The 21,169-nt window shown below is 41.7% G+C and overlaps 2 protein-coding genes across 4 annotated transcripts in view; one reads left to right on the plus strand and one right to left on the minus strand.

Moving 5' to 3' along the window:
* slc15a4 (solute carrier family 15 member 4) overlaps nt 1-4,238 on the minus strand; it is a 23,803-nt gene extending 19,565 nt beyond the window's left edge. The window contains exons 1-3 of one of the 2 annotated variants that reach the window (XM_034595281.1): nt 3,529-4,238; nt 2,685-3,309; nt 178-470 (exon numbers count right to left, since the gene is read on the minus strand). In XM_034595281.1, coding sequence (XP_034451172.1) covers nt 178-470; nt 2,685-3,260 — 869 coding nt within the window. In that variant the 5' untranslated portion in view covers nt 3,261-3,309; nt 3,529-4,238. The remainder of the gene's footprint in view (nt 1-177; nt 471-2,684; nt 3,310-3,528) is intronic. The other variant, XM_034595280.1, reaches the window with a different exon arrangement.
* glt1d1 (glycosyltransferase 1 domain containing 1) lies at nt 3,870-21,093 on the plus strand. 2 transcript variants are annotated; one of them, XM_034595283.1, is made up of 12 exons: nt 3,870-4,333; nt 4,612-4,763; nt 4,913-5,018; nt 6,759-6,810; nt 7,714-7,750; nt 8,369-8,425; nt 14,199-14,297; nt 15,516-15,565; nt 17,670-17,713; nt 18,183-18,303; nt 18,881-18,979; nt 20,647-21,093. In XM_034595283.1, exons 1-12 carry the CDS (start codon nt 4,266-4,268, stop codon nt 20,791-20,793), a joined length of 1,032 nt encoding a protein of 343 aa, XP_034451174.1. In that variant the 5' UTR covers nt 3,870-4,265; the 3' UTR covers nt 20,794-21,093. The 2 variants fall into 2 exon arrangements, with proteins under 2 accessions (XP_034451174.1, XP_034451175.1); XM_034595284.1 differs by having other exon boundaries at nt 4,196-4,333; nt 18,188-18,303; nt 20,647-20,919.
* Nucleotides 21,094-21,169: the final 76 nt, after the last annotated feature.

Genomic DNA, 21,169 nt, shown 5'->3' on the forward strand with positions numbered 1-21,169 from the left:
CCCCCCCCAGCCTGATATATAGCCCAGTCTGCTCTGATTAGCCAGGTGGCCCACCCTGTTGTGATTGGTTAACTGCTTCCACCAATGTAAGAAATGTCACCCTCTCACTTTCCCTGGCTATCGGTGTAAAAAATTCCATATTTTGACTGATACACAGAAGTGACATGCTGCTCTCACCGGAGCAGGCTCGGTTCCTTGGGTTTTGGGGAACAGCAGGCGAAGCTCAGGATCTTGGCCATGTCTGTGAAAGCGCTGCCATCAGCAGGCTTGGTGATGAAGACAGTTCGGCCCAAGAGGAAGACGAGGAAAGAGACCCCGAGGCACACTGCTGGAATGATGTAGCCGAGCTCAAAGCTTAAATTCTGCTGAATGTAGGCCACGCCTCCCAGAGACAGGATGGCTCCTAAGTTAATGCACCAGTAGAACCAGTTGAAAAATCTGCGCGTGGCCTCTGGTCCTCTGTCTTTGACCTGAGATTACACACAGAGAAAACAAACAGTCATGCTGTTATTCTGTCATGCATATAATCTTAAGAGAAATCTATTTAGCCACCTCAGGGAAAAGACCATAAACTCTGAACATTGCCAAGACTGAGTCACATTAGTCATTTCAGTTTGATTTTGAACTTTCAAAAAGTCTGGTCATCAGCACTTTGATGGGAAAGTTGCCACATGAGGAGGTTTATTCCAAAATGTCCAAATCAACTGCTTTTAAGTTACAGTTACACCGGCTACACACTAAATAATATAAAACAGCTTGATGAATGATGAGAACAGAATGGAAAAGAAAAGCTGCACTGACAAAGAGGAAGCATGATCACAAGCTGAAACCGACGGGGATGTGAAAGTCAGTTAAATGGTTCAAATGAATGTATTTAATGTGAGGAATAGTGTAATCTTTGTGCTGCTTTGTTATTGCATGGAATGACTATACCCATATGATACTGTTAAAGGCATAAAACGACAGGGGATGGGGGACTTGCTTTTTATTATTTATGGGAGTGATAAAATATAATCAACATCAACTTTTTGTTTCTTCTTTCCTCCTGCTCTCTGTTGATTTGAGCATTCTTCTGAAATGTGCTGTAATACACACCTATGCTGTTAGCTTACCGAAAAAACTGCAATAATTCAGTTAAATGTCTATGCAAGCGCATAATATTATTCTCATAATGCCACTGAGCCATTCCACGTGCAGTTTTCCCTGTGGAGGAAACGATGTTATCAGAGTGTGATGAAGTGGATATGTCTTATGTATATGAGCACAAAAAAATGCAGCAGTAAAGCTACTATTAACCATTGGGGGAGATAACGTCACAGCATTCACAAGCTTTCCTCTCTTCCAACTCTTACAACTCAGTTACAAAATCACTTGCTTGTCCTGCGTTATCAACAACATCTGCATTTTGGCTTTTGTTGCTTTTATATTTACTTCTGACACGAGATCACTGAGAGGAAATGGTCCCCCCAGTCTTCTAAGTCACGTCAGGACAAGACAAACCTGTAATTTACCATATGGTGTCAGTGTTGACCCTCCATCAAATACAGAATATGATCGGTAAATATGACACTGATTATAGGCTGACATATGATACATCTGCAGTGACTCACAAGAGGAGAAAAATGGGATAAAGATGTATTAAGTTTCCTCCCTTCTGAACCCTGCCTTAAGTTCTTGACCCAACTTGAATATCTGCCCAGTAACAGCTGCCTGCATCGATACTTATTCAGTGTGAAGCCTCTGTCAAAGTGTAACAATATGATAATTATCCTTATCATGCATATCATTTTAGATAAAGATCACATTGACCATGGCACAATTCACACTGCTTAAAAAGGTCCAAATATTTCTGAAAGAGAAATTAAGCCCAAAGTGAAGTTTTGCTTTGTTTTTAAATCTTTAATTTTACTCAAACTGAGCAAATGTCAAGTATTAACAGCTCCTACTCTAATGGATTAATGGAGAAATTAAGTTAATTGTGTTGGGCACCTAGTGGCTGTATTCCACGTGTTGCCTTTTTATGTATGCTGTATGCTGCTTTGAGAATTCATACGTTTCTGTTTTTTCTCAGTTTAACTCCAATATATGGATTCTGTTGCTGTTGTACATGTTGCGCGTTTGAACATGATCAAAAGAAGCAGTGACAGAAAATCGTGTAATGAGAACCGTGGGCTCAAGCACTAAGCGTATTCACCCTGCCAGTCCCCTTTGAAAAGCTTTTACCCACTCCTGATTCGATTCTTGGGAGAAACAATGTTCCCATTGATGAACTTTCCGATTACTGCACCTTTTAATTATAAGTCTCTCTGCATAATCTGACATTATTTTGGCCCCAAACTGCCAAATAGTGATTTGTTTCACTCCTTATTACTTCCAAAGCTTCATTCAAACTTGTGTTCTTGGGGTTTTGTGTGAGTGACAGAAATACAGAGGGGTTGTCATTGACTTGACATTATGGTCCACAGTGTCTGGCCATGATGATCAAGAGCATGCATGTCTAAGTGAACTGTCAGGATGCAACAGAGATCCCATCACATGTTTGAAATGATGTCACACTGCATACCCAATCTTACACAGGCCTATCTCAGAAGAAAAACATTTTTCAAAGACCTTGTAGCTTATGATAAACTACAAGACTCCTGTCAACGACTTTGAGATTGAATGTAATATTGTTTATACTCTACCTGATCGGCCCCAAACGGAGTGATGTTGGCCTTCACTGACCCCACACCCAGGGCAATTAAAAACAGTCCACTGTACATTACAGGGCCACAGTATGAGGCCCGGAAGGGGCAGGTTACATTGCTTGGAGGGGTGCTGTTTGTGCTCAGACACTCAAGGGGCAGCACAGGAAACGACAGCACGTCGCCACACAGGTGGACCCTGGTGTCTTCATTCGAAATGAAGGGGAAAAACAGCAAGCCAGTAAAATACAGGATCAGACTCGCAGCAATGGTCCAGAATTTCCCAAGGTAGGCGTCCGCCAGCCAGCCTCCAAAGGGTGAAATCAGGTAAGTAACTCCCATGAACACCAGCGGTGCCTGGCTGGCATGCGTGCCCTCCCAATAGAAAGGGCTGCTTGTGAGGAAGAGAACCAGATTGGACGTGATGCCGTAGAATGCAATCCTCTCCAGTGACTCCGCCAGCAGGATGGCTGCACATGCCAGTCTCCTTCCCTGGAACAGTGACGGTGGTGGAGGTCTGTCCCCAGATGAGTCCAGGAGAGGGGTGCTCTCACCGGCATCCCTGCTGTTGGCCATGCTCACCCAAACTGAATCAAAGGCTCCTGTTGGATTTGAGAGTTCAAACCTGAGAAGAAAACCAGCAGGTTAGCTAAACGTGGCCATCACTGAGTGCCCAGAGAAAACCAGCAGCTGTGTGTCACTCTCAACATACGAACTGTGTAAGGAGACACCCCTTCCTCCTCATCACATGTCACACAAGCACTCAGTGAAAACAGTAAACTCTGTTAACCTTAGCTTTAGCACAACGTTAGCTGGGTGGATAAAAGTTTGCTTTTGAGGTTACCTTTAATCCCTGGAACTCGCAGTTATCTCCATGAACTCAGATAGTGGTTGCCGATCAAATGTTGACTCTGGCGCGTCTGAAACCAACACTTTATCAAAGGAGAACTGGAAGTCAACAAAAAACACAGTCACAGTGCCACCGCGTGACACACGGCTCAGTCAACAAGCCTTCACGCTTGCGTTTCCCTGGAGGCGATCTATAAAATGACACAACCCGGATGTGCCCTGTCAGGGAGGCGGCTACCACCTCATCCGTGTGGTTTACAGATCTGCTCCGTTCGCGCAGCCGTCGAGAGGAGGAAGTTGTCTTTTCTTTTTTTTTCTCGCGCAGTTGTTGTCAGCGCAAACCCTGACGCTGACGCGCTTGTCTGGAGATGCCGCTGTGTTCTGTGTGTGAATATGTATCTGTCAGTGTGTGTAGAATCAAAATAAAGTGTCTTGGCGGTTGTGTGCGACCGTCGCGTGTTTCCAGGGGACCATATAGGGGACGGACGTGTAAACATGTGGAGCGTGGCGCTCGGTCAAGCTAGGCTCACCGAGCAGAGCGCTGCTGCAGCTGGCTGCTAGCCGAGCTGGGCGCTACGTGTAACTTCAGCATGTGTTCAGGAAACGCGATCTACCGGTGTAACGAGCCGAGCACAGCGCACACCGAGGCTCCGATCGCTGCCTCACTACGTGTGCTCAGTGCCCGCGTGTGAACTAGGTGTATGCTCGGCAGCCCAGCGTTTTAGTGGAGGTATGAAATTACTGTTCCTTGCCAGTCTCAGCCCCCAAACTGGGAACCACACCACAGCTGAGAGGATCAGGTAATTGACAAGAGTGGCTTTAGAAGCTGTATTTGTTTAGTCTGTGAGGCTGTAAGAGGAAGTCGCAGGGTAGCTAGGTGTTGTCCAGGGTGAACTATAAATGAAGTTGTGGTGAAACAGCACAGTAACTTTCCTGGAGTTTGACAGTGTGGTGTGACCAAGAAGCAGTAAATCAATAGAGGATGTTAACAAGGATGTTTGAGATGGAGCTATTTGAATGATTGCAACTTTACTGAGCTCCCCTGTTATTCACAGTGCCGTGTTTCTTCACATTGTAGGTCCTACATAGAGTCAGCAGGACACACCTGTGAGCTCAGGGATCCAGCAGAATTCCAGTCACCTGCTGAGGTGACGAACCTAGTGTCCCAGAATCCTCCGTTTGAGGCTGCACTGGCCCTTCACCTGTTCAGAGCAGCTAGACTCCTCCTGGGTAAACGTGCTTCCCACTGTGTGATCTATTTCCTTATCTGCTGTACATACATGTCCCTTTTGTCAACGTAATAACACCATCACAAGTTGACAGCCACCTGTTCCACAGATGTCAGAGCCTTTCTGTTTTATGTCTAAACTTCACACCAGACATCCAAGTACCCTTCGGCGTCGTCTTTGGCGGAACCGACATAAATGAAGATGTGAAAGTTAAACAGAAGCGTGTGGTCATGGAGCAGGTGCTGCTGAAAGCCAGGTGATGCTGCTGAAAGCTACTGTCTTAACCTACCTCCTTTCAGAGAGCTTGGGCACATGCATTTTACACTTTTATTCAACACATCCCACAAACTGTATGAGACCACGTCCCGGTTCAAGTGAGTGGGAACATGATCAGCTAACGAAGCCGGTAATTCAACTAACGGTGTGACTGTAAAGTGTGTAAGAAGCAGTTTTACAGCAGACAGGTGTAACTAATAACGTTTGTTATGGATGCATTATATTTAACTGTGTCAGTTTAAGGACCTTGTTATTGTGCAGGCTGGTAGCTTTTATGTGATGATCATCATTCTTGTTCAACCTGCGCTTGTTCTGCTATAACAAGATGACATATCCCCGTTTGAACAAGTTATGTCTCCTGTGATAGAATTATTATATCAGTAATGGACACTATTTAGTTGTTAGTACTAAATATTACAGCCCGACCATATGGATTTTTGGGAATTGTAAAACAATTCTGATAACAATATATGAGCCAATATTTTGGCAGTGATTCCTAATGATATATATATATTTAAAGTAAGTTACCATAATCCCTACTATAAATAACTAAAGCAAAATACAACCAAATATCCAGAATTTGAATCAAACATAAAATGTTAACATAAACGCACAACTTTTCAGCAGTATTATTATTCTTTAAAATAAAGTTTGAATATAGGCGAACATGAATGCAGACACCGATATGTCATCATCGGCCAATTTTTATCAGTCAATCAATAGATAGGTCTAGCTCTACTAAATGTTTTTACTGAATCTGGACTATACCTTTTTGCGCTTTTTTATTACAGTAATTATTTATACCTTTCACTTGAAATTGTTCAAATTAAATTGAGCCTTCCTTTAATTTCATTAAATGTAATTTTTAGACATGCTAAAAATAACTTTTGTAGATTTACAAGTCAAAAAGGATTGTGTCACAGTTGTGACCAATCGGAATAAATGGGTGATTGTCATAAAGCACTGTGTACAGTATGTTACCTATTTAAATGTGGGATAGTATTTAATATTGCTGAATTTACTGCTATATTTTTCACCAAGATTGTATCTGTTGCAAAGCATCTGAATCTTAACTAGTGTATCTGTGAATATATATTTTAAAAACCCAGACTGGATCCTCACAAGAGCCTGGAGTACTGGCATGAAAGAATGAGGCTGAGCACATGGGAGCTAACCCCAGCTGTGCAGGCTGCGTGTTCCCTCCTTCCCTAGTTTAACACTGATACGTTTAAACGTTAATCTGCAGACAGTCCTGTGCCCTGACATCACAGCCCCGTGTCAGCTGCTATCGTTACGATGGAAATAGGTGGTTAAGCATCAATCTTGTGAATCGAAGGGGCTAATTGTCTTCTGGGAGAAAAGGAGACATCAAGGTCTCATGACTTCAAACATCTGAATCCCTGCACCTCCTGCTGCTAGTGCCTCCTCACACAAACCTTAATCATGAAATACAGTCACCATTCCGAGCCTTTCGGCCCATTTTCTAACGCACCCTCACATACCTGCAAATAAATATCTCCCCACTGTTTTTTGCTCTACATTCCCTTTGTTTTACTATTTGTATTCTTGTTGTATTCATTTTTAAGTCCTGTGCCTTCAATCCACAGCTTAACTATTCAGTCTCAAGACTTTTTTGTGTCATTGGTGCTTTTTCCTCTATTGTTGGCAATGGAATTCTTGCTTTTATGTGCGTGAAAACAAAGTTTCTTTTTTTTATCAGGTTTGCCGTCGCATTTACTGACAAACTAAAAGAAGAGGCAGAGATGTATTTGGTATGATTTTTGTCTTTTGTATTTTAATAAATCAACTTAACTAGTTTATAACTAATAAGCATTGATGCATGATGAAGTTTGTGTCTCATGTTCGTCATTGTTCATTTCTTGAAGTTTTACTGTCAGAATTGTGTGTGTGCCTGTCTGCAGATCCCAGCCTTGTGCTGCACCCTAACCCTCCAAACTTAGCAGCCAACAAAACCCATGAATGCTATTTTCATATAAACTAAACATCGACCTATTTCTTGCACAGCACGTATGAAAAATCAAGAGTGCGAGGAAAAGTTTTTTTTGTTCGCGTTTTAAGGCACATCGACAGACAGCAGGAGGCTGCCGGCTTCAATAAATACAACAGAAGGGTTTTTATACAAACACAATATCCTGCCCTGTCCCGTAATAGCTGAGCATTAAAACAATATTACCATGCTTTATTTTCAGATTAGATTCCAGCCGTGAGCAGTAGATTGCGGCCAGTGGCATGCTTTATCTCCACCATTTAGTGCTGACAGCAGGCAGACAGGACAGGCACTGAGAGGCATCGCTACGCTTTTTAATGTGACAGAAAACACACATAGGGGATGGATCCAGTGTGATAACACCCAGTCAATTTCCTTTCCCTCTCCTGTGATCTATTTTTCAGTGCCCTCATTATCTTAGCAACTGCTTTCCTGACTCTTTTAAAGTTAAGGTTCCGATTAATTATGATTGCCGCTCAAAGAGCATTAAGTGCATCTTTTTATTTCCTGGCATAAAGAGGAAAAAAACACAGTAAGATATAATCAAATGTAATTTGTATGTAGAAGCAATGCCAGTAATTACTGACAGATTTTAAAACACTTGTGCATTTATATTTAGTGCTTGTTTTATCCAGACTTTTCTAATGTTCTGTTTGTTTCTTTGAAGATGTCCCAGAGCAGTAAAATCTATGTCCAGCCCCAAGGTAAGCTCTGCGGGATGAATATCCTCGCCTGATGTTGTGCATCCCTGACTCGCCACTGAAGTGTTACATTAATCAGCTTTGACATTTTTTCCTCCATTATCATACTGTCTGCTGTACAGCGTCATATTTGCTTTTGCCATTGGCCACCGCACCATGTAGGACGGCCCAAATCACTCTTCCATGTTGCTTCCCACCAGCAGCCTTGTTTGGCAAATAGTGTCCCTTCATAGATTAGAGCAGAGCCCTGAGCCCGCTGCACGGCCAGTGGAAGCTTATTTTTCATGCTTGTCACCAGATAGTGATCACACTGAAGAGCTTTTTTACATGGGCCACACAAAATATTAGTCTGATCTTGTTCAATCGTTTTTAGTTTTTCACATATTGGAGGTTTTTATACAAACAGTGATTGCACCTCATATGAATAAACCCTATGAGGACTATAGGATGTCTCTGCAGTTTATATTTTAAGAGGTTACACTATAATCTTAAAGCCATGATAATCAAAAACAATTCAGGTTATTTACCCCCGAAATTAAAAGCCACTTGGATTATTTATTTCACAGCGGATTGAATCACTGTTGTACATTAAAAGCTAACAGCACTGTGTTTATTTTAAAGGTATCCAGACGCACGTGACTGACAACTTCTCCTGGACTGAATTCCTGAGGAGCTCAGGTACTGTCACTGCTTCAGCAGGCTGTCGTCGCAGCAGTTGTCTAGATAACACGGGATGATCACCAGGCACCACTTAACACATTTGTAGGTTTACTTATTTATGCCTGGAGAAGAAAATATTTTCTAGTGAAAACTATTCTGAGGTTTCTGGATCATCCAGAGAAAGCAAGTAGTACGCTTTTTTTCCCCCATTAGTTTTCCTTGCCTTGCTGATGGGATAGTAAATAGTGAAATTGCTGTCATATACATATTTGCTGTACATTATGAAAGAAATATAGCCTATACTGTCTTTTACCTGGATATTTGTGTGCTCCGTAAGAACTGCTTTTTATTGGGATGAAACATTTTAGTAAAAGACTGAGGCAGTCTTGCTTAAGAATTTATAAACATGATGGACACAAGTGATCGCTGTTTATCTAATTACAGCAGGGACAGCCTTAGTGGAACAGGTGCTGGATACTATGTTCCGTGCAATAAAATGGAGAAGTAACTGCTTAGTGAAGCTTAAGATCCCTTTTAAAATAGGGATTCTGGTGTCAGACATACACGAGTTCCCCACGTAACTGTTTGCTGTATATAAAGAGTATATCCGATCTAATATATATCCTTATTCTAGACCGCATCCTTCATCTCTCCCCTTATCTCCTCTTCATACTCCCCAAACCTGAAAAGCTCCAAGCAGTGAGCATACATTTACTCTGCTGTGTGAGATGCATCAGCGTGGTGATCAGGGAGGCCAGGAGTTTCCAGCCTTATCCAACCTCCAACTCCCATTTGAATAGCCCAGTAAATGTACACAACAGCTCCTCCGAGCATCCTCCCCACACACAACCTGGACTTTAAATTGGAAATTGCGAGATGATGTCCTTCTCAGGTACATTAGTGCTCATACAGAGCACTGTATGAGCAGACTGCACGGAGGAACAGTTGATTAATAGCCCTCCAGCCTGGGGCCATTCGTCACTATGCCTCACAACCAGTACGAGTAATACTAATCGCCCACAGCCACTTCTCCATTTGTTATACTTGAAATAGGGGCTACTTCTATCAGATGGAAGCCCTATATTCAGATTCATAGTTGTTTTTCCAGGCTGTAAACATCGTTCTGCTTCCTGCATGTGTATTTTTGGGGGTTTTCTTTACTCGTAGATGTGGGTTAGATGCATCTTTAAGAAGAAGTTCCATCCGATTCGTATTTTTCTGTTGTGTGTTATCACAACAGTGCATTTGACAACACATTCCCCCAGATTTTGAATTGTTTGTATGTAAAAGGGACAAGTGAATGTGACCTCAAGCCAGAGAGCTGTGACTTCAAATGTTCATTATAACTGATCCTGCATATTAGAAATGTGCTTTTGAGAGGATAAATTGTACTGTTTTCATAAAACTTTAAAGGCGTTGTTGTTCAGCTGTCAATGGGTGATCTGGACTTAGACATTTGATTTTACATATGCTCCTTTAAGACCTTGATTACCTGCATTGTCACTTCCAGTAATCGGTCTCAGCAATTTCACTCATGTTTTAGGTTTATGAAAAGACATCAAACGCAGTCTGACAGAAGTGACTCCTGCAGCAACCTGCATTCTCTCCCGTCGCCTCTCATCCAATCTTCACACACACTCCCAGCACAGCAGGGGGCACTATCCCATGTGTGTGTCTTCTCTCCTCCCAGATCTGTGTGCATATTGATTCCATTTTTCACCCCTCCATCTGGCGGGACATAATAATATCGAAATCTTGAGTATGAGGTCTATAGGCGACCTTAACGAAGACGTGCGATAGTTTGAGTGTGGGGAATAAATGTATTCTGTGTGGCGCTGTGTTGCAGTGACACACTGTAAAAAAAAAAAGGACATCCTGCGGTGAACATAAAAGAGGCAAAGCAACCCTCCTACATGATTGAAGATATGTGACTTTACTGTATACGTGTCTGTGATTATCCTCTGGGTGTCATGCACCCTCCAAAGGCACTGACTTCAGCACTGGGATCCAGAAGCTGTCAGTCCATGTAAGCCGATTGGTGTATGTTGTTTGTGGCCCCTGCTGTGTGCCCTGTGAGGTGAGGTTAAGGGGATACATGAGAAGAAATTGCAGCGATCCTTTGACTCACCGAAGGATTATTGGAAACAAGCAGGGTGTGTGTTGGTTCTCGGATGATTGATATTGAATAAATTACACATGAAGCGTTGAGTGAAGAAGCTCTGTGAGAGATAGATTATTAAAATTCAAAGGACGGGCAAAGGTGAGGTGTTCAGAGAAATGCCAGTTATCTTCTTATAGTTTTCGATTTTCAGATTTGTGATACCCCCCTCAAGGAGGTTATGTTTGTTGGTTGGCTTGTTTGTTTGTAAACAAGATTATTCAAAAAACAACAGAATTGATTCCCATAACACTTGGTTAAGGGATGGGGTACGGGTCAGGGTAGAACACATTAAATTTTGGTGCAGATCTGAACCAGGGGGCAGATCCAGGATTCATTCATCATTGCGTGAAAGGGCTTTGAACAGCATTTTCAATCGTTTTCCAAGGACAAAATTCATGGATGTAAATGGAAAAGAAATCTTGCTGATATCTATGAGTGTGTGCAGTTTGGTGCAGCTTGATTGAGTTGAAGGGAACTGTTGGACCTTGGCTGAGGTCTGCGCTGTACTCAGTGTCATTCTTGGTTTGTTTCTTAGTAAGATTACGCAAAATCTACTGAACCAAATTCTACTAAACTGGGTGGAGGGATGGAGATGGAGCCTGGGAAGAACACATTACATTTTAGTGCAGATGTTAATCAAGGGGCAGATCTAGGATTTATTTTCTTTTTGTATTGCAACATTGGGGATCCTTTCAGGGAATAATCAAACAATCTTAGTTTATTAAAATCCGGCGTATTTAGTGGGCTGACTTTTATGAGTGTGTACAATTTGGTGCTGATGCAACTGCTGCATATTTTCAGATTTCTTGAAATGATTTGTTCCACTGCTGTTGTTTATTGTTGTTAATCCATAGCTTTACTAGTTGGCATATTTTGAGTGACTATAAAATACTGTGTTACTTAGTTTTTATCTCTTGAGCAGATACATGTAGCGAAGAGTAAAATATATGTCATTAGTCTTCGTGTTCACTGCTAAGGACTGTGTCCACTTCCGTTGTTATTTTATATTTCTAATTTCTTATCATGTCAGATTTTTTAGCCTTGATGGAGGTATGAACTTCAATGTGTTTCCATATTGAACCAAAAAAGTAAAACTTGTGGTCCTTAAAATCTGACAGAGCATTTGTGCAGGACAAAAACAACTTGTTTGTCAGCTAACAAGGGCATAGTTCCGAATACTTAATTCATAAGTCACAATGACTCACTCTCTTCTCATGTGACCTGGCTGTTTTTATTCTGCTATTTAAAGAAGATAAGCTTCAAGCCTCGCATTTTCTCTGTTGTGGGGATAACAGAGTTGAACAAAATCAACAGCCCACAGTGAAACCGCAGCACAAATGTTACTTGTTTGTGCAGCTTGGTGTGTATTTTTCTGACTAGACGCTGCTTCCCTGCCTGAACCCACTGTAATTTTGGTGCATTTCCTCCGCCGTGGCTTCATACAGGTAGATGATCACTCAAACATGTTATGAAAGAAGTCAGACTTCAGACTCTGGCAATTTGTGCACAAACTATGAAACCTCTGTAGAATTTAGACATAATCTCACTTTTATAATTTAGTTAGTATATGTGATTGTGTCCCTTTTTCCGATGTTATTTTGTCTGCACCCTGCAGACTCCGGTCTCTCTGTCATCCTGTGCCACCAGGCAGATTAAGAGAAGCTGTTCAGATAGATATATGCTCCCACATCCATGCACAGACACACACACACACATACTGATTAAAGCATCAGGGGATTTTTCAGAATGTCCTTCTGAAATCAAAGGCAAGTGAACAAAAGTGTGTTTTTCATAGAACTCACAGCACTGCACAGAAAGAGAGCGAAGAGATTGCTGCTGGCACAACTGATGATTTGTACAATTTGTTTTTCTCCCCTGAGGAAAGATGAATTGTGTTTCACATCCAAAGACTTTGTTTGTTTCTTTGAATTTCTTGTTCACTTTGACAGGTCTGTGCTCTGGTATGATTCCAGCGATCCTCCATTATATTCCTGCTTCTTGTTTTGAGGTAGTGACACTGGTGTTTACCTTAACTGACGTCCTCTCTCATCCTGCAAATCAATGCAAGGAAGTTTGATGTGTCCCACAGATGAAGGGCTTTTTTTTGACGATCGGCTCCAAGGATCAGGGTCAATGCACAGACTCCATGCTGACATTGGAAGATGCTCTTTAATAGCATTAAAAGAGCTGCCTCAGCCTCCTGATCTGGACTTATCTGGCAGCAGGGGATTTCACTCGAGTGTCACTGTGCTTAAAGCACGTGCCGGTGTCTGTCTGTGGTATTATTTTCAAAATGTTTTGTTTCTTGGTTTGTCTTAGACAACACCCCACCGTCACCACCCCACCCCCCACAGCGTTTTTTACACTCAAATTGTGGTTCACCACAGCTTTGCCAGCTTAGCTATTAGGAGCAATACAATCTCTGCAGTTAAGATGTATCTGTCTGGCTCATTGTCAGACATCAAAGGTCAGGAATCCCAGATTAAACTTCTCTTGTAACCCTTTGATATTAAAATATCCTTATACATCAAGTGTTGCTTGACACCAACTTCACTTAAAATTACATTATTCCGGGATTGTCTTTTCAGTTGTAAAGAACTTAGCATTAAAGCTTTGAAACTGATTAAATAAAATAAATATTCTTTTGTCGCTGCGTTTCATCAGTAAACATTTTATGGGATATGTGTTATCTTAACTCGTCTTGTTTGTAACCCTCAGTTTGCTCCAGACTGATATCTTGCAGTCTTTAATAGATTGCCATGGAATCTGGTACAGACATGTATCTCCTAACACTACTGTGCCCAAGTCCAGCCTCACACAGCTGCTTGCATGACTGGTAATCTCCATTTTGGTGGACGTTTAAATCAGTGTTACACCTCTTTGCTTAAGGACTCATGGATACTCACTTCCAGAAAGTAGCACCCTTTGAAAAAACTAGTCTCCCTGCTCACTCCACTCACCACAAGTAGCTGTGAATGTAACTCAGCCCACCTCCTACACGAACCCTCCCTATGAGGTACGGTGAGAAGTAATTATCTATTTAAAGTTCATTAGAGGATTTGCTCATTGCTAAGTCCAGTGTCTGCTGCCATCACCCCAGAGCAGGGCTCTTTCACGAGGCTCTCGACTCATATTCTCTGCCTCTACAAAGTCAGATGCAGTCCACAGTAGAAGCTAGAAGTGATCACAGTTGTATTGCAGCCAGTTTGCGACTAATCTTCGGATTGATCCTGAAAGTTGGATGGTCTGGGAAGAGAGTTGATTTAGTGGCCCGGCCTCTCAATTAAAGTAAGGTTCTGAAAAATATTTGATGTTGTTAGCATGACGCCGGGTTATCTCATTTTAATCTAGGTCTGCTCAGTGAGCAAATACTCTGGCTCTGTAGTTATCATGCTGTATTACACTCTGATTATGCAGCAACCTTCCAATGTTTTCAGCAGACTATTGCCCTCTTGAGTGTTACAGCTCTGATCAGAGAATTGTGGGAGCACATTAGTCACCGCTGTCTTACTTTCCTCATGACCTTGGGTGATGTATTGCTTTCATTATATGCCGATGTACTTGGGATGTTCATTATGCAGTGTTTTGATATTGTGGCGCTGTCTTTCTCTGTGTCTGGCGCCTCTCCAGGTGTAAGCACCGAGCATGCGGATGAGCTGCGTGTCTTCCTGTTGGTCTGTGGCCTCAGAAGAGTCAAGGACCCCCTCTATCTGGTGAAGGTATTTTCAGGTAAACCATGTAGGTCTTTTTGTATAAAATACAAGAGATAATAATAAACTTAATTTACATAGAATGAGAAAGATAATCAGTTCATACAACAGTAGGGTATAAAATGAAGGTACACACAAAAGAAAACACAGTATATGTCAAACATCAAACATGTAAAATCTTCATAAAAGGAGGACATTTTAAAGATGCTTAGGATGTTGCTTGTCAGATCTCAGTGGTTAAACTGTTCCACAGTTTCTGGGCTATAACAGCAAAGGCCCAGTCACCCATAGTTACCAAATGAGACCTAGGAATAACGATCTATTTGAATTATAAATGTAGTGGCAATAAAAAGCTGGAACACATATTGTGGGCAGTCTGCATGGGCTTGCATGCAGACATGTTTTCGCCTTGGTCATCCTCAGGGTCAGGTGAACTCCCAAAGCCTTCCTCACTGGGTTCTTGTCGTGGCCTGTGTCCTCATGACTTAAGAATGATGTTAGAGCTCTGTGGTTGAGTTTCAGCTAATTGAAAATTTATGTGAAAGAGCAATGAGATTCTTCTGACAGCTCATTCTGTGCCCACAAAGACACACTTTGTAGTTGAGACTTGTTTTTATAGTTTGGTTTTAGCATATCATCTGCATTTATTTGTTTTTAGTCAGCAGGATTACATATAAATACTGGCAGGATGCGGTATGAGTCATGGGAGAACCCATTACATGTTGTTGGGGAGCCATGAATATCTTTTTTTTTTCACTTCCTTTTAAATTAAGATATAGGCCTTTTTTTTTTTTCTTTCACCAATTTTCCAGGTAATAATTATTGGATCTAGATGAAAAATAAATCAGGCACATTTAGAAGACCGATATCTATGAGTGTGTGCAATTTGGTGCAGCTTGATTGACTGTTGGGCCTTGGCGAAGGTATGAGCTTAACTGAGTGCTGTTCTAGTTTGGTTTCATAATGGTATTTGTTCACTTCAGTGTTAAGATGGAAATACTCAGCCAATAACATTAAATACATATTTCACTCCAAATGTGTCTTTTATCTTATACAAGGCAAAACATCTTGACATGTTTAAAAGCTCGATTTTCACAGGAGAGGGACAAACATATGGTGCAGTAACCAAGAATAACTGTAAAAATTCTACACAAAAAAGAAAGTTGCAACTGTTCATTTGTTTTTCATGCTGATGTTGTTTTTGTTTACATCGCCGTTTACATTGTGTGTCTTATAGAGTGGCACTGTGAGAATCCGCTGAATGTGCTGATCATTATTGGGCCAAAGGTATGTACCAATTATACAGAAAGTCAGTACGTTTATTTTCATACTTGCCATGTGTTCTCCTTCTGTACTGTGACTCTTTGTACTGTTAAATTACCTCGAAACCTGCCCTGGGAATACAGGATGCCTCTAATTGGATGTAGCAGAGATACTGGCTTTAGCTGTTTAGCTGGAATTAACAGTCATCGCCGGGAGGAAATGGCAGTGTTCTAAACACAGGGCGAGGGTCAGCAGCAGCAGCAGCTGTAGTGTTTGGTCTACTGATGCATCTCATGCCCCAGATTAGCACTCACGTTTGTCTAGTGACCTGTGCAGTGCTACCTCATTTGAATACACATGGATGGGCATGTCTCTGGACGTGTGCTGGTAAAAAGCCGTTAGCCCTGTCACACAACATCATGCTTCCTTCCTATGTGTCACCCTTGAAGACATTAACTGCACATGCACTGACTGCACAAGTCTAGTAGCTGGAAGAAAATCAATTGAACTCTTGCAGCCTGCCATGATTTATGATATTCATAAATCAGCCTTTACATTTACTGTAAGTTTTTTTTTTTACTGATTGCACTTTTATGCTGTTCTGCAGAAAGAAGTCATATCCCGGCCAGCAGCAGCAGCAGCAGCCGCCTCAGTGCTCTTACAGCTCTTGTGTGTTTTTCCTGATTTTTATTTCCAATTTCCCACTCGCTGATTTCGCTGTATGTTTGTCTTCATCTCGCCCTTTGACTTGCTTTGATATGACATCATCGTGCCGTATTTGAGTGTAGCATCAAACGGCGGAGTCAGGCAAGAGGCATGTTCTGCTTTAGTTTTGCTCATAAACAACTCAATTAGACATGGACTGAAGCGTCTTGCTCTGCTCTGCTTTCTTGCTGTTTGATGAAATGGTTCAGTGCAAGCGGAGACGCGTGATTCATCTCAACACCCCTGAATCACAGTGGAAGCGTGTTTGTTTGTTTGTTCGTCTGAGAAATGAAAAGCCATATATTATTCTCACGATAAACATGTATTTTTTAAGACTGTCAGATTTCGGGCCCTTGATAATTTCAGGATTCCACAGTTAATGAAACGTAAACATTGCTGGACATTAATGAGGATACTGTAAAATAAAAATAAAAAACACAAGACATAAGTTAGATTGAGACGTGTTTGGTTCGGGCTGTCATGATGCACCATGAATCCACAGCTACTTCATGCAAGTAATAAGTGGTCTGGCTGCACAGCATCTGTCATTAAGAGTGAAATTCAGGTCAGTTTGAGAGCGATGACACATCTCACTGCTCGGTAACTGGGCTTTTTTCAAGCAACACGATCTGCAGCATACTTTCTACCACAATGAAAGAAAATGAACTGAAAGTTTACGGTGAAAAAATAATGATAGATCTGACACAGTAGCAGACATTTGCACCATATGAGTTGCTTTAAAAACAGAAATTATGTAGCAGAGGAAAAGAGAGCATCGTGATTATCTCAGAAAAGGAAAGATATGACAAATTCACTTGGACAAGCAAAAACATTGGTGTAACATCTGCCTTCCCCTTCTGACTGCTGATGTCCCTCCCCTCTGTTTTCTGTTGACTCACTGCGGGACAGCAGAGAATCTGTGCTTAAATCATTTGTGTTTGTTAATGCAGCCTTTATCGTGATCTATCCCCCGCTGGTTCTACAATGTCTGCTTAATCCCAGATTACAGCAGGATACCAAAAATGTTCTTAGTTCAAGTTCTTTGATTTTAATGCACATGTGCTGCAAAGCAGATTCAATTTAGAAATTCCATGCGCTATAAAATGACAGATAGAGAAAAAAAAAACGAAGGATCCTGCTTCGTAGCATCTTTGACCTAAATTACTATGCTTTGACTTTTCTGTGGGCAAGCTAATGCAGGCAAATCCCACATTGCAATTAATCAGATTGGCCACCCACCCCATCCTGACCCCAATCTCTGAAAATACAGGATTTGCAAGATAATGATTTGCTCTGAATAGAAATTATAAATTTTGCGTCATTGTTTATTTTGTCCTCCTGATTAAGTCATTGTTGTCATCCTTGATGAGCTCAGTGCTCAGATAAGGGGTTTCACGTGTCTTTGTAATTTTTAATCCTTCAGATTGATCCTGTGTTTACTGTGGAAGTGGAAGCTGTTGTTCAAAGGTAAACCATCTGTTTTGTTTTGTTGAATTTTTTTAATCAATTACACGTCTCATGAAAGCAAACTTGAGATCTGACAGTTTAATTGCCAAGATCTTGCTCCTATAACATTTTTGATGGTTGCTCTTCCTTGTATTTATCCCATGTGGTACAAGAAATGATTGCTTACATTTATTTTAGCATAATCTGAACAGAATGCAGATCTGAGGGGAGCATCAAGATCCTTTTTTTTTCCTGTCGCGCTGCTCTCTAGTCTTGGCTTTCAGTTTTTCGCCGGGGGCCTTCACCGCAACAACGATCTGTGCGGCAGGAAGCTGCCCTCTCTGGTTAGGACTTTACCTGCACACTCTGTGCATGTTAGGCATAGTGTAGCCATGTTTCCTGCCCTGAGCTTGTCACTGCTGCTCAGTATCATTCATGCCTCTGTGAACCCTGAGTCACGCAGAACTGAGCTTTGCCACTGCGTCTGCAGAACAGCAGGGGTCTTCTTGGCCCAGGAGAGGAGCCAACAGGAGCTTCACGCTGCCATGAAAAGGTGCTTCGCCATGGTCAACAGCTCCATCTCAGAGGGCATGTCAGCAGCGATCTTGGAGGTAAACATCTTCAGGGCTCATGGGTAATTGTAGGATACCGTGTCGTGCCTTCGACATTTATACTGTTAAACTCAATTTATCGTTCTGCTGCTCCTGCATTGTGGTGCACATTAATATTAAGGGAATGAAAACTCGATTTATCGAATGTGAATATTTACAGGAGTCCTTATCCCTGCTACAATGTTATCTGACCACTTCAGGGACAATTACCCAAATTAATTGCTTGACTCAAATCTTCCCATTCCTGAGTGAGCAAAACCTGCAAATCCACTTAATCTCTTTTAAACACAGTCGATTAAGACAATCCACAGTGGGCTTAAAGTCTGATTAGTATGTTAACATGTTTCACTCAACAACCTGCTGAAGGTATTAGCGGATACAGATTGTTAATTCTGTAAGTGAACTCAACTCTGCACTGAAGTGTAGAGGAGCCGAGCTGCACAATTTCCACGGAGCTCAGGTGCTTTTTTTTTATTCCCTTGATGAGAATATAAAGAGTGAGTAACTTTTGTTCGTATTTATTTCGAATCGCAGTGTGTGACTTTTGAGTGTTGTAATGTTCTCTCTGCTCCAATAGGCCATGGACCTCGGGGTACCTGTGCTGGCCAGGGACATAACAGGAAATTCAGCTGTGGTGCAGCATGAGTTCACTGGCCTGTTGTACTCGTCTCCTAAGGTATATAGTGACAGTCACTGACCAGGTCACCATATGCGTTAAGCCCTGTTAAGCTTTAACACTGTGTTGAGGGCTTGCACAGAGAATCTACTGCATATACCTCTGCGGCCAACACCTACACCTGCGACCTAAGCTGACTGGAAAAGTACTTAGTGCTAATACGTAGTATTGAAGCCCAGCCTCAGGATGTCTTCAGGTGTGTTTCATCTTCCTGGCATAGATTTATCTTAAAAAGCCTAGAAACTTTTAAGAAAGAGTACTCCAACTTTTCATCATTTTGATACATTTTGTACTTTCAATTCTTATCATTAGTCCAAACATAGGTAACATAATATTAAAAGAGTTTTCTCAGGTGCACAGATTAGAATCAGAAAGTGAAGCCTTCAGCGAGAGAGCAAAGATATCCCATTAACACATAGTGATGCAACATGTAGCAGCAAGCAGGAAAGAGAGCCCCCATGAGAACACTTCATTCTGATATTTAATGAGGTTTCATGCAAAGGGAGGATGACATAGGTTAAGGCCAGCTGACCGAGGGCTTGAGCATGGTGCTGTCATCTAGCGTGATGTTGCCGTAACGGTGGAGATAAGTCCTCTCCAGGGGGGTCACGTGCTCAGCTGAGCTGCCAGGAGGAAGCTCTCACAGATGGTTGCAGCGACTTGGGCTGGATAAACCACGACCTCAGCCAGGACTAATGGGCAGCGAGCGCTGGTCTTTCAGCCCAAAACTTTCCTTGTGGTTGATCTACTTTTATTTCACATATCAAAATCCTGTCTCATTTCAGATTGTCAGTTTTTCCTCATTATTTAGGCTTTCAATGTTACTACACGTGCACAGGTATAAAGTAATGTGTAAAAGAACAAATCAAGTCGGGGGGGAAAAGTGAATTTCCTCCCCTGTCTGGCTCTTTAATTTGCACTGAGTGAAGTGATTATAAGCATGCTGCTCATAAGTTGAGCTTTAATCCTGTTGCTGAGGATTTATTGCTCTCATATGGCCACACAGAAGAGCTGTTTCCAACCAAGAGCCTCTTCAGACATAATCACATCACTTGACTGAAGTGAAGTAAAGTGAAGTGGCCTGCTGACTGGCAGCGTCTAAAAGTTTGTGTGCCTATTGGCCCTCTGCGGCAGCAAATGTTGGCTGCCATGCTGTAGGAACACTTTAAGGCACTTTAGCTTCCTTTTGTTGGAGGCTTCTCTCAGTCTAATGGGCCAACAATTGAGCAACTAGGATTCAGGATGCTTTGTGGCTAACCTACATTTCATTCAATGCTCAGTGATGGCAACATTACTCATTTGTAATGTATAATTAATAAATCCAGCTGACAGCTGGTTGGGTAGTGTTGTTTTAACGTTTGCAGTAACTTGATTTGGTTTCTCCTTTCTTCATAATTAAATGAGAGGTGGCAGCTATTATAGGATGGACTAAAAAGGTCTTTTGGATAGTCCTATTTGGCTCTGGAGACACATATCTCCATCTTTTGGCAATGTATTTTTGAAGTATTTACTAATCAGTGCACAGCCTTTTATCTGAGCTCTGTTCTTATGCCTTGGATTGTCTTAATTGCTTAAAAAAACACATATCTTCTGGCAACTTTCATGACCAGCTCCAAGTGGCATCAGGCAGTAAATGAGACTTGTTTTGCTTTTGTTTTCCGGTCCAGGAATTTGTGCATCAAGCTCAGAGGCTGTTGTCAGATCACGAGCTGAGAGAGAGAGTGGTGCGCAACGGAAAACTATACGTGGAAGAGCATCACAGCTTGAAACAAGAGAGAGAAACCTACCAGCGGCTGGTGGACATTCTGCACTAAGATCACCACATTCAACTCGACTTTCTCAGGAACAGTAGCGACAGGGAATTACACGGGTGTATCTATCAGGCATACTGTAGATATCATTTTCACATGTGTCTTCTACAAAATAATCCAGTTTTATCTGCACTGCCAAACTGAAATGATGCAGCAGAGCACTTTGAACCAAAGAACTTCAGTAGAAATGGTTGTTTGCCGTGTTAATATATTTTATGTACTGTGTTTGAAATTGATAATGTACTGTATTTATGGTCAAGTATAAATGTATGAGAGTCTTAATAATAAAGGCAAACAGCTCCACGGGTTGTTTTTAACTGGGTGATGATCTGAAAATGTGTAGTGGTTATAAAATTATTCAGTCTGCTGAGGCAAAAAA

This window comes from Hippoglossus hippoglossus, chromosome 9, assembly GCF_009819705.1.
Source record: "Hippoglossus hippoglossus isolate fHipHip1 chromosome 9, fHipHip1.pri, whole genome shotgun sequence".
Lineage (NCBI taxonomy): Eukaryota > Metazoa > Chordata > Actinopteri > Pleuronectiformes > Pleuronectidae > Hippoglossus > Hippoglossus hippoglossus.